The sequence below is a fragment of the Salvelinus alpinus genome, chromosome 8, assembly GCF_045679555.1.
Source record: "Salvelinus alpinus chromosome 8, SLU_Salpinus.1, whole genome shotgun sequence".
Lineage (NCBI taxonomy): Eukaryota > Metazoa > Chordata > Actinopteri > Salmoniformes > Salmonidae > Salvelinus > Salvelinus alpinus.
The window spans coordinates 27,020,815-27,036,978 of NC_092093.1; the positions used below are offsets into that span (position 1 = coordinate 27,020,815).

Genomic DNA, 16,164 nt, shown 5'->3' on the forward strand with positions numbered 1-16,164 from the left:
TGTATATATACAAAAGTATGTGGACACCCCTTCAAATTAGTGGATTCGGCTATTTCAGCCACACCCGTTGCTGACAGGTGTATAAAATTGAGCACACAGACATGGAATCTCCATAGACAAACATTGGCAGTAGAATGGCCTTACTGAGGGGCTCAGTGACTTTGAACGTGGCACCGTCATAGGATGCCACCTTTCCAACAAGTCAGTTCATAAAATTTCTGCCATGCTAGAGCTGCCCCGGTCAAGTGCTGTTATTTTGAAGTGGAAACGTCTAGGAGCAACAACGGCTCAGCCGCGAAGTGGTAGGCCACACAAGCTCATAGAACGGGACCACCAAGTGCTGTAGCGCGTAAAAATTGTCTGTCCTCGGTAGCAACACTCACTACCGAATTCCAAACTGCCTCTGGAAGCAACGTTAGCACAATAACTGTTCGTCTGGAGCTTCATGAAATGGGTTTCCATGGCCAAGCAGCCGCACACAAGCCTAAGATTACCATGCGCAATGCCAAACGTGGGCTGTAGTGGAAAGCTTGCCGCCATTTGACTCTGGAGCAGTGGAAACGCGTTCTTTGGAGTGATGAATCACGTTTCACCATCTGGCAGTCCGACGGACTAATCTAGGTTTGGCGAATGCCAGGAGAATGCTACCTGACCGAATGCATAGTGCCAACTGTAAAATTTGTCACTATGAGGAGGGATAATGGTCCGGGGCTGTTTTTCATGGTTTGGGCTAGGCCCCTTAGTTCCAGTGAAGGGAAATCTTAACGCTACAGCATACAATGACATTCTAGACATTTCTGTGCTTCAAATTTTGTGGCAACAGTTTGGGAAAGGCCCTTTCCTGTTTCAGCATGACAATGCCCCTGTGCACAAAGCAATGTCCATAGAGAAATGGTTTGTCGAGATCGGTGTGGAAGAACTTGACTGGTCTGCACAGAGCCCTGACCTCAACCTCATTGAACACCGTTGGGATGAATTGAAACGCCGACTGCGAGCCAGGCCTAATCGCCCAACATCAGTGCCCGACCTCACAAATGCTCTTGTGGCTGAATGGAAGCTTTGATGCACTGGTACTGACCTCGCCTTCTGGATGGTAGTGGGGTGAACAGGCCGTGGCTTGGGTGGCTGAGGTCCTTTGAACGTTTTGGCCTTCCTGTGACACCGAGTGCTGTAAATGTCAAGGAGGGCAGGCAGTGTGCCCCCGGTGATGCATTGGGCAGGCCTCTGGAGAGCCCTGCGGTTGAGGGGGGTGATACAGCTCTACAGGATGCCCACAATGGTGCATCTGTAAAAGTCAAATATCTTCAGTCTCCTGGGGTTGAAGAGGCGCTGTTGCACCTTCTTCATCACACTGTCTGTATGGGTCGACCATTTCAGATTGTTAGAGATGTGTAAGCTGAGGAACTTGAAGCTTTTTGCCTTCTCCACTGCGGTCTACCATTGTTATGTCATCTGGAAACTTGATGATTGAGTTGGGGATATGCGGGGCCATGCAGTCATGGGTGAACAGGGAGCACAGGAGGGGCTAAGCATGCACCTTTGTGGGGCCCCTGTGTGTTGTTGCCTACCTTCACCACCTGGGGGGCGGCCCGTCAAGAAGTCCAGGACCCAGTTGCACAGGGCAGGGTTCAGACCCAGGGCCTCAAGCTTAATGATGAGCTTGGAGGGTATTATGGTGTTGAAGGCTGAGCTGTAGACAATGAACAGCATTCTTACATAGGTATTCCTCTTTTCCAGATGGGATAGAGCAGTGTGCAGTGCGATGGCGATTGCGTCATCCGTGGATCTATTGGGGCGGTAAGCAAATTGCAGTGGATATGATCCTTAACTAGCCTCTCAAAGCACTTCATGACAGAAGTGAGTGCCACGGGCGATATTCATTTAGTTTAGTTACCTTCACTTTCTTGGGTACATGAACAATTGTGGACATGTTGAGGCAAGTGGGGACAGCAGACTGGGATAGGGAGAGATTGAATATGTCTGTAAAGACTCCAGCCAGCTGGTCTGCGCATGCTCAGAGGACACGGCTAGGGATGCCATCTGGGCCGGCAGCCTTGCAAAGGTTAACACGCTTAAATTTCTTACTCACTTCGGCCACAGAGAACAAGAGCTCACAGTCCTTGGAAGTGGCAGTCGCCCACGTCGGCGGCACTGTGTTTTTCTCGAAGTGGATGAAGAAGGTGTTTAGTTTGTCTGGTAGAAAGACGTCAGTGTCCGCGACGTGTCTGATTTTCCCTTTATAACACGTGATTGTCTGGAGTCCCTGCCACATACGTCTTGTGTGTGAGCCGTAGAATTGCAACTCCACTTTGTCTCTGTTCTGACGTTTTGCCTGTTTGATTGCCTTATGGAGGGCGTAACTGGACTGTTTGTACTGAACCATATTCTCAGTCACCTTGCCGTGTTTAAATGCAATGGTTCGCACTTTCAGTTTTGCGCGTATGCTGCCATCTATCCATGGTTTGTGGTTCGGATAGGTTTTAATCGACACGGTGGGAACAACATTCTCTATACACTTCCTGATGAACTCAGTCACCGTGTCAGTGTATATATTATTCTCAGAGGCAACCCGGAACATATCCCGTGATCAAAACAATCTTGAAGCATGGATTCCGATTGGTCAGACCAGTGTTGAACAGGCCTATAGGAAGTGAAAGGTAGAATGGAGGCGTGATCTGATTTGCCCGAAGGGCGGGGGAGGGCCTTGTAGCCATCCCGGAAGGGAGAGTAGGAATGGTCAAGAATTTTTGATGCGCGAGTATTCTAGTGTGGATTCATGAATAATGGGGGTTCACTGAAGTGCGTAGTACTAACTGAGTGTAATTTCTAATCAACACCATACATACTAAGGGATTGTCATAAATCGCAAAGGTGGGTATGAGTCTGAATGTTTATATCTCTTCACAGCTTTGGCATCCCTCTTCCCGTCACTTTACTTGTCAGTTCCAGCTGTAAGAGCTTAGCTGCAGAAGGGAAAAAAGTGTGACACACACACACACACAGACACACGGAGCCGCCGCTAGTCTGATAGCTTGTCTGGAACGTGTGTCTGCTGGGCTCGGTTCCAAACCTTTTCCTAGGCACTTGACTTTGCGTCTTTAAATCAACATAAACATTCACCTTCAATGTGCTGTTTGTGTACCCACTAAGGGGAATGGTGGGAGAGAGTCAGATCTATAGTACCCTCCATTCGTGCTTTTCTGACATTTGATGATAGTCATCTGGGATGTGAGAACGAGTTCTATTTCTCCCTTCACTGCAGCACAAGTCTTGTGTATGCATGTTTGAGATTGCTGTTTGTTGGAACCAGGCAATGGTGTTCACTGACATAAGACTTCTAGATTTCCAACTAAAACTGCTCTAGTTTGAATGTTTTTTTATCTGCAGGACAGTTTTGTTCTTTCAAGCTGTTTGATTTTGGATCTCTGTCTGACTAAACAACATCATGAAAGGCTTTTTTCTCTGTTTTTCTATACAAATGTTTGTGAACTGCTTTGATGTTGTTTTGACTGCCTTTGTTTTCAAGGGGTTATCCACAGGTAATGTTACATATGCTTTAACTAGGGGAACTTCCTGTGAACTTGACAGACATAACTCCACTTTAATGCTTTAACAATTAGTTTGTATAAAATGGTCACACTTTGTCTAGCCATTTAGACAATCTTCCCTGCCAACTGCTGCTTTTGCATATATGCAGCCATTGCTTAGTTCATTGAATAGAGGAGAGGTACAGTAGAAAGAATATAACACACAATTGGGTGATTCATTTTCTCCCATTATCTTTTTCATCCCACTGCCCAGAAACAAAAGACTAGACTGGCAGACTTTCTCCAACAACGAAATGGCTCACAGTTCATTTCCACTATAACAATTAAAGCCGTTTGGTTAAATCATGTTTATAACTAACCTTCTTCTATCTCTTTCTCTTTCTCTCTGCTGCAGTTGCTTCTTTGAATCAATTAGAGGTGGTTGAACAGAATCCTCTCTGATTAATTTACCTTATAATGATTAGTTTGGGAGATGTGGGGGTAGAAGAGGTCTAATTGGTTATCAGGCGCTCTCTGGCTTCGTCTGGATTTCAATCTATCCAGGAAGTGAATTGAAACAACTCTGGATTGTATTGTTTTCTCTCTCTTTCTCTGTCTTTGCCATCTATATCTGTCAGTGGGGCAGAGGCAAATAATGCAATTCATCACAATGGGCTTTTCTCCTGGGAACCCTCATTTAGTCCTCCTCCTATAGCCTGTCTCTCCTGTGAAGGCTGCATCTCCATGGTGTGAAAATCAAACACCTCTCAGAGGATTTATCCCATCCTTAGGCACAGAGCTGGTAAATGAGAGAGGTAGTTAACGTTGAAGGGTTAATAGTTCATTACAGTGTTCTGTTCTGGTGTTGTATCTAACGCTGCTTCTCCCCCAGATCTTGTACCCCCAAGTACTGTACACCAGAGACGAGAGGGTGAATTATCCACTTTAAGATAAATAATGGATACATAAATAATGGAACTTTTGGTATCTACATGGTGCCCACAAACATCATGAATCTTGAACCAAGTTTGCTGAACTCAGTATACAGTTACAGTAACTAGGCCATGGTATATCTGTTGTCACGCCAACCATAGGGGTTAAAATGTGTCTCAATAAAGCCTAACGAGCCTGTTCCCACTGTAAAGGCTAATGAAGCGGCTCACCTTAATAACGTTTTAGATCCTGCATCTCAAAGTGCATTAATTTCTAGAGCAGTGACGTCCTTAAGCTTTTATTGTCCATTTTCAGTCCCACTGGTCCCACTGAGAGGGGCTAGGGGCTACGACAGGTTGCTATGTGTGTTATTGCATACACTGTATTTTCTTGTTAATTATGCAAGTCCAAACATTAACGTTAGCACGTTGCTATTGCATGACTTGATGAATGATAACCTATTACAGTACAGATGTAGGATCTTAATTCTATCAACCTGTTGAAGAAGAACTCAGGAGAACTCTCCTGCAATGCTGGACATTTCAAATGTGTAGTGTAATTGAGGTTTAAAAAAGCTTCTGAAGTTTTTAATTCCCACTTTGAAATTTCAGACTTGATTTTTCCTTATGAAAAATGTATCAATCCCTGTAAAAATGTGAATGTTATTATAATCCACATAATAATTCACAATTCCTGTTGCTGCAGGATTATTTTCCAGCTGTAGCAAACTGGCTCAAATGAAGATGCTACATCTGTATGTGTGATGACACACTGTACTTGATGTGGAGTATGTGTGGATAATGGAGGTGGAGGTCTTGTCAGGTGTCATCACAGTTCTCACACACAGTGCACACACTGCCTCTTTAAGGCCTGAACACATTCTAATTGGTGATGTACTTTATTCAGTGTTAAAAATCTGAAGCCTCATTTAAAAACCCACAGTAAGCTATGCTCTAATATTCCAGCTTTAGCTTGTCAGACATGTCTATTGCTTTCTACCGCTCTCATTTTCTCTCTCTCAATTAAACATAATTTAATTGAAATGACGTGGAAACAACATTGATTCAACCAGTGTGTGCCCAGTGGGTAAGGATTATAGCTTTACACTCTACACTACTCTCCCATCAAATGTCGTTGATACAGAGAGCAGAGGGTTACTCTTCAGTTGTACAGAAGTCAGTGACTGACAGCCTATAGTAATGTTTCACAATTTCCTCGCCATCTCCGGTGCTAAAAGGGTTTTCTCCTTCAGAAACTCTCCTGATTTCCTCCTCTCCTCCACTTTCCTCCACTCTCTGCCCATGTAGTCCTCTCTTTCATCCCATGAAAGGAGCCCTGCCTCCTGGGTAATGACAATAGCTACTGACCCTGGAAATGGGCTTCTCTCTCTCTCTCTCTCTCTCTCTCTCTCTCTCTCTCTCTCTCTCTCTCTCTCTCTCTCTCTCTCTCTCTCTCTCTCTCTCTCTCTCTCTCTCTCTCTCTCTCTCTCTCTCTCTCTCTCTCTCTCTCTCTCTCTCTCTCTCTCTCTCTCTCTCTCTCTCTCTCTCTCTCTCTCTCTCTCTCTCTCTCTCTCTCTCTCTCTCTCTCTCTCTCTCTCTCTCTGTGTCTCTGTGTCTCTCTCTGTGTGTGTCTCGTTAGATTCAATCAGACAGAGGAAATCTTAACCAGAGATTTTGCTGATGCTGAGAACAGGAAGTGTCAGCAAGTGCAATGATACAACACGTCTATTGGTTATTTCATTCAACATGCCAGACAGTGCTGATTGGCATCTGTCTCAAATAAATAAATAAATAATGCATTTTTTTAAAGACAAATTTAAGACATGAAGTTAAAAAGCGAGATCAATATCTATCCTCCTCACCACATGCATGTGGTGTAATGACTAATGTTGTGTCCTGTTGAGTTCTGATTGTTTGAGTGCAGCAATTAATGAGGCGTGATTGGTGTGTGTGTGGCATGTGACTGTCTGTCAGGAAGTGAAGCCACAGAGCCATTAGACTCTGCCCTGCAGGCACTTCCTGTCCTGTCCTGGCTCAGGAGACTACAGTCTAAACAGGTGGAATTGGCTGATGGAATTGGCTCAGTTGGATGTAGCCTAAAGGGGGTTTGGCTTTTAGGAAATCTACTCATTTTAATGTAAAGTGGTGTAATAAAAAAATATATATATTGTCCAAATATACAGTAGTTCCTTTACTATCTATTGAAATTCCAATGGCAATTGGATTTAGATTTTGTTACATCCACTGACTGTACATACAGTATTTAATGAGGAGAGTGATTCAGTGCTTTGAATGATAGTGTTAATGTGTCGTTCAGATTTTTGTAATTACTATAAGCTGTTTCAGACCAATGGGATTTTGAATGGCGCTGTTGTAGTACATGAAGGGATTTGTGAATGAGCGTTCAATTTGTTTAGTGCTAAGGGTTTTTTGAATGGGAATCATAATGGGGTTTGCCTGATATATGCATTTCTTACTGCAATGAGAAGGTGGATTTTCAATGGGGATCATTCACCACACTGAATACAGTAGTGCAGCCTAATTGGTTAAGTAAGTGTGTGCCTGTAGGGCCTTCCGAGTGGCGCAGCAGTCTAAGACACTGCATCACAGTGCTACCTGTGCCACTAGAGATCCTGGATTAGAGTCCAGGATGTGTTGCATCCGGCCGCAACCGGGAGACCCATGGGGCGGTGCACAATTGGCCCAGCGTCGTCCGGGTTAGGGGAGGGTTTGGCTGGCAGGGATGTCCTTGTCCCACCGTGCACCAGCGACACCTGTGGTGGGCTGGGCTCAGTGCACGCTGACATGTTGCCAGGTGTACAGTGTTTCCTCTGACACAATGGTGCGGCTTCCAGCTTCCTGGTTAAGTGGGCATTGTGTCAAGAAGCAGTGCAGCTTGGTTGGGTTGGATTGTGTTTCGGAGGACGCATGGCTCTCGACCTTCGACTCTCCTGAGTCCATACGGGAGTTGCAGCGGTGAGACAAGACTGTAACTACCAATTGGATACCATGAAATTGGGGAGAAAAAAGGCGTGTATGTGTGTAATGCACTGAGCACAGGTCTGCAGTGTGAGCTCCTGGAGGAGAAATGAGAGGAGGGTGTATGTGAATTATAGATGTGGCACTGGCTTGCTGATCCTTGTGATTAGGCTCTCTCTACCCCTCTCAGCCAGTTAGTGTAAAAGTCTACTCATTCTCTCAGACTGGTTAATGCCAGCTTTCAGTTGACATGATCATGATCTGCTTTGTCTTCACATCCTAAATCACACAGTTCCTGTTGCAATTGCTTGAATGAGTTTTTGTCAAAACATGGATGTTTTTAAGTCAAGGCACTGGAGCACTCAAAAATCATGCTGGGATTATGAGGTATTCATGATTCTTTCAAGATATTTTCCTGATCCGAAAATTGAAGGGTCAGACAGGACTGTCGTTTCGTCATCACCTGACGTCCCCCTAAAAGTGGTATTTTAATGGAATCTTAACTGACAGATTTACACTGAGTGTACAAAACATTAGGAACACCTTCCTATTATTGAGTTGCACCCACTTTTGCCCTCAGAACAGCCTCAATTTGTCAGGGCATGGACTCTACAAGATTTCGAAGCATTCCACAGGGAAGCGGGCCCATGTTGACTCCAATGCTTCCCACAGTTGTGTCAAGTTGGCTGGTTGTCCTTTGGGTTGTGGACCATTCTTGATACACACAGGAAACTGTTGAGCGTGAAAAACCCAGCATCGTTGCAGTTCTTGACACACTCCAACCGATGCGCCTGGCACATTCACCCTCTGAATGGCACACATACACAATCCGTCTCAATTGTCTCAAGGCTTAAAATAATTATTTAACCGGTCTCCTCATATCTACACTGATTGAAGGGGATTTAACAAGTGACATCAATAAGGGATCATAGCTTTCAGCTGGATTCACTTGATCAGTCTTCACCTGGTCACAGAGCGTTTTGTACACTCAGTGTGTATTTTAATCCGTTTTTCTTCACGCCTATCCTATAGAATCACTGTGTGTGCTGAATTTCACCCCAGCTGAGCAGCAAATATAGAATATATTAATTAGTAGCTCCTCTTGGTTAAGGGAAACCAATTAACTGAAATACACTCAATTCAATCCTCAGTAGGTCACACGGCAAGATCTGAATAGTTCATTTAAATTGTTTCTTGGAATACTTCATATACTTTAGAAACAATTTGTCCGTTTGGTTCAGTCTTGGTAATGAGAATAATTGGCTGGAATATAAAAACCTGCTGCCGGTGCCCAGGACTGCATGAAGCTGAGAATCCATTGTCTAATTCAGGGTTTCCCAAACTCTGTCCTGGCCCCTACACACTACACAGCTGATTCAAACAACCAACTCATCATCAAGCTTTGATTATTTTAATCAGCTTTGTAGTGTGAGGGCAAAAAACTAAAACGTGTGGGGGGGGGGGGGGGGGGCAGGACCGAATTTAAGAACCCCTGGTCTAGTTAACCTCTTCCTGTGTGTTTGTGTGTGGGTGTGGGTGTATGATCGCTCCTCTCTCTAGGCTTTGGGAACATCGCTCCCCACACGGAGGGGGGACGTATCTTCTGTATCATCTATGCCCTCCTGGGAATCCCCCTCTTTGGCTTCCTGTTGGCTGGTGTTGGAGACCAGCTTGGAACCATCTTTGGGAAAGGCATCAACAGAGTGGAGAAGATAGTTGGGGTGAGTTTTAAATGTTTCATATCTGTTTGTGTCTCAGTCCTGGCATCCATAGCTCCGTCTATGAATTTGTGGGTGGTTACATTCCCCTATGCTCATCTCTCAGCTTACCAAACAAAGTGACAGTTGCAAGATATGTTGTGTGCAGACAACCCATAATAATGGACATGCATACAGTCAGGTCCAAAATGATTGGCATCCTTGATAAAGATGAGCAAAACATATTGTGTAAAACAAGTAATACAGATTCTGAGCTATATTGTATGCTTAATGTTTTTTGAATATTACATTATTTTATACTAATGCAATTGCTCAGAGAAAGAGATTTTGTGGTATTTTTTCTCTCAAAAAGCAGATGTAAAAATTATTGGCACCCTGTTTTCAATACCTTTCAATACCTCACCTTGCGAGGATAACAGCACTGAGCCTTTTTCTAAAATGTTTTATGAGATTGGAGAACACATTGGGAGGGATCTTGACCATTCCTCCATACAGAATCTTTGAATCCTTCGTTCCAGACCCTTGATGTCCTTTTTCTGCTCTTATGGACTGCCCTCTTCTATTCAAACCACAGATTTTCAATGGGGTTCAAGTCCAGAGACTGAGATGGTCATTGCAAAATGTTGATTGGCAGAGGCAACCAGGTTTTTGTAAAAAATTGTCCTGGTACTGGATAAAGTTTATGATGCTGTTGACCTTAACAAGGGCCTTAGGACCAGTGGAAGCAAAATAGCCCCATAACATCAAAGATCCACCACCCTATTTTACAGTAGGTATAGGGTTATTTTCTTCTTATGCATCCTTATTTCGACGCCAAACTCACCACTGGTGTGCATGGCCAAAGTGTTATATTAACATGTCATCTGACCATAGCACCGGTTCCAATCCAAGTGCCAATGCCGTTTTAGCAAGTCATCCATTTTTGTTGGATGACATGAAAATGAGAGTTCTTTGTCCACACACACACACTAGTGGTTGAGTATTTGTTTTTACCTAACCAGCTTCTACACCCCCCCAGTTAATTTCCAATGCATAAGGAGATTTTCAATGCAGAAGTAGTTTGACCATCGCTGTCCATCACTGAGCTGCGTGTTCTTGAGCTGATAAAAGAAAAATGCATTATTTAGGTTGCCATGACAATGGCTTCTGGAGACCACGTTTACAATACAGACTATTTGAGTGGTTACCAAGCTCACATGAGGATATGGATTTTTTTTACCATACATATAGTATCTCTCCCTCTGGACTGAATATTAACAGCAATACTACAAGTCAAAAGAAGAGCTTGGATGTGTTGCTGTAGCAAACATGTACAGCCTTTATTAATGACAGTAAGGAGAGTCTTTCCCTCACTGGAGGAGACCTATCACCAAGGTACTCTGCTCTTACTGTTAACTGCACACACACACAGTGTGATTAGAGAGGACCATTTCTCAGCCAGGAAGACACATACTCTATAAACGGAACAAGAGCACAGTTTTATAGTGAGTCATTCATCTTCCCCTCCCTGCCCACCTACAACGACTCACAACGAGGTACAGTGAACCGCACCAATCCAAAACCAGCCACAAGGAGGGGCATGTAAACCTGGGCTATCAAACACGTCGTAGTCAGGCACCAGCCAACACAGAACTCACTGAGACAGCCACAATAGCTGTTTGATGATTTCTCTGTCCTTGTTGGAACTATTACATTGACTGCATAGTAGTGTTTTTCATTTGTTGCTACCTTGCTAGGCAGAAATTAAAATCTATATTTTCCCCGGGCTGGGCCTATAGCTTCTTTGTTTATTAGTTACAGTAGCCATCTAATAGACTGCTCTCTTTAATTCTTTAATTGAAGGCTCTATAAGATGAGCTTTGATTGATGTGTTTCTCTGCTAGTGTTGCCCATAGGGAGCAACAGAGTAGTACGGTAGTACAGCATCCAGCAGGAGAGCCACTGTGAGTCTAAGCCCTTGGTTCGCGATAACTACTAAGCTAATCATGGGTCATTTAGCTATTTGATTTGAATTTTAGGACCCCTGTAGGTATAAAAACATGTATTTATTTATTATTTGATAGATTATTGAATTTGGCCTTTACTGCTATAGTCCATAGAAACCCATTGAATAACACATTCATAAATGGCAAAACAGACAGTCAAAAAAGAAATCACGAGGAAGAAGGTTTTGAAGTGTCTGTCCTATATCTAGGAGATATAAGAATTTTTTTTAGACCCATATTAAGTCACTTTGGTTACCGTAAAACTTCAATTGAACACAGTCTCAAATAGCCGCAAATAGGGCAATGGCACACATTTCATCACATAAACTCTGAGTCTAAATGAATTGTTAACGAGGTTACCATGAATTGTTTACGAAGTTTAATGTTTGATTTGTTACATTAAATAATTCAGTAAAAAAACTGCTCGCCATTGGCTGCTTACAGCTAACTGATAAGCACAAAAATAGTCCACAACTTCGGGAGTAAAGACCTCCAGATATTGTCTGATCGCCCTCTAGTGGCAAAATTATAAACTACCGAAAATGCACAGTCAAAGTGGAGAATAATTATAATAATTACGTTTTTTTTCTTCTCCTAAATAGAGGCATACTAAGACTAAAGAAACATGACACACACTGCAAAAGCTGTTTGCATTAAGGAAATAGATGCCTGGCTCAAATAGAAGCCTGTCACTAATATGCGCCTGTGGTGTTCAGTGATTCAAGCAAATTAACGCCCAGGCTCTTAATTTAAGTTTTACGATTTGGCACTTTTTTCTATTCACTTTTGTGTCGTTTTTACAGTGTGGTACTTGGTCACCTTCTAACAACTCCCCTAATGCTTGTGTGTGTTGAATGGCAAACAAGGGAGTTCTAATGTTACCTGTCGATGTTGGTGACTTATTCGTTTGTAGCTCGGTCTGGACAGTCACTTTTGTGAGAAGACATCTTTGAAATTATTACGTGGACGCCCACGTACTAAAGCTTGTGGGAATTTGTGAGAGTCTCCTCTTCGAAGGTGGGGAATTATGAGTTGCTAGCTTAAACGGTTTGAGTTTTACAGACAATTCCTTTGTCCGGATCCTGTTTCACAAGCCAATGTTGGAATAGGCAGAAAGAGGGGATTGAGCTACAGCCACTGCAAGCCATTTTTTACACTTGACATAAGATCTTATCCAGAGCGACTAGGGTTAAGTGCCCAGATTTTTCACCTAGTTGGCTTAGGATTCAAACCAGCGATCTTCCAGTTACTGGCCCAACGCTCTTAACCGCTAAACTACCAGCTGCCCCCTGAGAAACAGTAAGTCTCATTAAAAACACAGGAGCTATTCAATGTTTTAGAATTATATCACGTGTGACGCGTGGGCACGTCAATCGACTCTAGGGGGTTTTAAAAATGGCAATGAGCTGTGAAATATATATTATGCTTGGCAAGCGGCTATGGTCCATTCATCATCATTATTCCCTCCATATCAATATTTATTGTCAGGGTCCGAGGCTGGATTCAGTCCTGACTCTGACCTCTCTCTCTCTCTGGCCTCTAGCTGCTGTGCACTGTAAAACACAGTGGAACACATCACTGATGAGCTGATCTGAGGATGACCCTTCTTTAAGTTTCAGTCCCAGGGTCCCTGTTCTCATTCTTGTGTAACCCACTGTCTAGGGAAGGACAAGGCCAAGGACTCTATCATGGAGTGTACACTTCAGTGTATTAAGAAGGTTTACTAGTGCTACAGACTATCATACCCCTGTTACACCTGTGTTTCTATGGGTTTGAATGAAACTTTGTCCGGCGATTGTGATGTTTGTGTTGCGATGTAGCCTACTGATGTAAGCCCACAGTGTTCCACTGCATCTCAGTGCAAGACGCGTCACTACAGTCCCTGGTTCGATTCCAGGCTGTATCACATCCGGCCGTGATTGGGAGTCCCATAGGGTGGCGCACAATTGGCCCAACATCGTCCGGGTTTGGCCAGGGTAGGCCGTCATTGTAAATAAGAATTTGTTCTTAACTGACTTGCCTAGTTAAATAAAAGTAAAAAAATAAAATAGCCTGATGGCCTGATGGCATACAGTGGAGCACAGCATGACTTGATCTGTAAGGGACATGAGGTCAGTAAATCTCATTGGCCGACCCACTGAGTGTGTGACATTCAAAAAACACTGGATATATATTCCAGGAAAAAGGCCAACACAAGGAAATGACTCATGTCATTGTGAAGTGACTGGAGAAAGGCCTTGTTAAAGCCTGAGGGCTCTATTTTCGGCTGGCGTTAAGGAGGTGCTAGTGTCAAATACACGCTCCTTGGAAATTTCGACATGTAAAAGCCAGAGCTTTGCTATTTTCCAACCCTGGCGCCAGGGATAGTAATTTACCTGTCTTATATCAGCTCGTTTGCGCTGAGGTGGGAAAGGCGGAAATATTTGAGCTGTGTCCGTCGATACATGTGCCAATTTCAAGCAGTGCTACTGGTGATATTAAGACTCACCAAAAGCTGGTCTTTGCAGTAACGCAATTGGTTATGGCATCAATTTTGCCTAAACCAATCTTTTATTGAAATATGACGAGCAGCTAAACAGTGAACAGACATTCCTGCTTTTTCTTTATATCGGACATTATTTTTGTCCATGCAGCTCCTTTGAAAAGTTGAGATGTGCATAAAACCCTCCATAGTCTAAGTTGCCTTGTCTGTATTATATGCCCATGGGAAGCAATTATGGTGCCTGTTACTGTATTTAGACATAGCCTATTTAAAACAAGTTGTTTCATTTTATTAGAATTTGATAAGAATTATACATTGTCTTTTTTCATCAATAGCCTAGTGAATTGAATCATGCCTATTGACTACATTTGGCATGTCTATGTCCAGACTGAAAATTACAGTAGGCCTAGCCCCTATATCAGCGTGAAGGCTATAGCCCATGTTTAACAATGTATTTCCATACTGAAGCAATGCAATAAGAACAATGTGGACTGAAAACATGTTCAACATATTTAGCAAATATGGGGCAGGCTATTTAAAGAACTGAATTTGGTTTGTTAAAATAGAGCCCTGGATGTTTTTATAATGTTTTTCAAATGTTAAATTCCTTACCTAATTATGTCATGCATAATTCATTTGAGCATTGTTTTTAGACCTTAAGTGTTGGCGTCTGCTGATTTAAAAGAAAATATGCCGAAATTAAATTGCACAATACTGACACCCGCAGACATAATCGATACAGCCATTCAAAAACAGATACTCTAAGATACAGATATGCCCTAAACAAAATGTTTTTTAAATGTATAAAAAATATGCTCACACAAACACATATACATACACTGCAGCGCCATTATAATCCAACTGTTTTGTTAGTATTCATAGCCTCCTCTTCACCTCTTCCCCCCTCCCTGCTTGTTGGTACTTGCTGTCTTTCAAACCTCTGCAGTCTTCCCACGTTCCATTGCCATGTTTATTTATTAATATCTTTATCCATCTCTTTATTCATTTGTTTATCTATTCTACCCTGCCTCCCAGTCTCTCCCTCAAAAGTGGAAAGTGAGCCAGACCAAGATCAGGGTGATCTCCACCGTGATCTTCATCCTGTTTGGCTGTGTCCTCTTCGTGGCGTTGCCGGCGGTCATCTTTAAACACATAGAGGGCTGGAGCACGCTGGAATCCATCTACTTTGTGGTCATCACCCTCACCACCATCGGCTTCGGCGACTTTGTGGCCGGTGAAAAAGGTCTTGAAAAAGGTATTTAAGAGCTGTCTTTTCTGACTATGTTGTATGTTCTTCCTCTGTTATCCCGCCTTCTGTGTCTTAGAAAGAGTTTGAAATCACACGTGTGCTTAATCTACTGAGACAAAACGTGATTTCTGTACCCTTCTTCACAATAGAAGATCAATAATCAATACTCTGTGTGACATAGCCTCTCTCTCCTTCACTCTCTTTCTGCTCTCTGGCTAGAGGTGTGATATCACTAAAAGCTTGTATAGTCTTTATTAGATGTGTGTCTGTCTCCTCCCAATAGGTGGTTCTGAAATAGAGTATCTGGACTACTACAAGCCTGTGGTGTGGTTCTGGATCCTGATTGGTCTAGCCTACTTTGCTGCCGTGCTCAGTATGATAGGAGACTGGTTCAGAGTAATCTCCAAGAAAACCAAGGAGGAGGTACGTGATGTGTGTGGAAATCACTGCACCAAACCACAATACACAGTCACAGATACTTCCTATAGATAATTTCAGAAGCTATACTATAGGTATCCTATACCATAAGTATCTGTGGTACACTGGTAATCACTGCATGTTGAAATGTGGAAGGGAACCAAGATGGGAAGATCACAGCTAAGAACAAACGTTCCCAGAACTTGAGAGCATTCCCTTAAGTCTCATTAGGTCATTTCACAGACATGTTTCCATGATGTGCAAGGAATGTTTCCAAGAGACCATTTTTTTTATGTCAAATGTTCTCAGAACATAAGATATTAATCAAATCAAATCACATTTTATTTGTCACATGCGCCGAACACAACAGGTGTAGACCTTACAGTGAAATGCTTACTTACAAGTCCTTAAAAACTTCTTAAAGCATTGTTGGTTAAGAAAAAAAAGCATTAAGTAAAGAATAGACAATAAAAGTAACAAATAATTAAAGAGCAGCAGTAAGAATAACAATAGCGAGGCTATATACAGGGGGTACCGGTACAGAGTCAATGTGCAGGGGCACCAGTTAGTCAAGCTAATTGAGGTAATATGTACATGTAGGTAGAGTAGCAGCAGCAAAAAAGAAGGGTCTGGGTAGCCCTTTGATTAGCTGTTCAGGAGTCTTATGGCTTGGGGGTAGAAGCTGTTAAGAAGCCTTTTGGACCTAGACTTGGCGCTCTGGTAGAGAACAGTCTATGACTAGGGTGGCTGGAGACAATTTTTAGGGCCTTCCTCTGACACCGCCTGGTATAGAGGTCCTGGAAGGCAGGAAGCTTGGCCTCAGTGATGTACCGGGCCGTACACACTACCCTCTGTAGTGCCTTGCGGTCGGAAGC

At 43.1% G+C, this 16,164-nt stretch overlaps 1 protein-coding gene across 2 annotated transcripts in view; it reads left to right on the forward strand.

Moving 5' to 3' along the window:
* The window catches only part of LOC139582817 (potassium channel subfamily K member 2-like), a 52,756-nt gene that overhangs the window by 13,072 nt on the left and 23,520 nt on the right, over positions 1 to 16,164 (forward strand). For both annotated transcript variants that reach the window (XM_071413177.1, XM_071413176.1), the window contains exons 4-6: positions 8,999 to 9,159; positions 14,659 to 14,878; positions 15,156 to 15,295. In XM_071413177.1, coding sequence (XP_071269278.1) covers positions 8,999 to 9,159; positions 14,659 to 14,878; positions 15,156 to 15,295 — 521 coding nt within the window. The remainder of the gene's footprint in view (positions 1 to 8,998; positions 9,160 to 14,658; positions 14,879 to 15,155; positions 15,296 to 16,164) is intronic.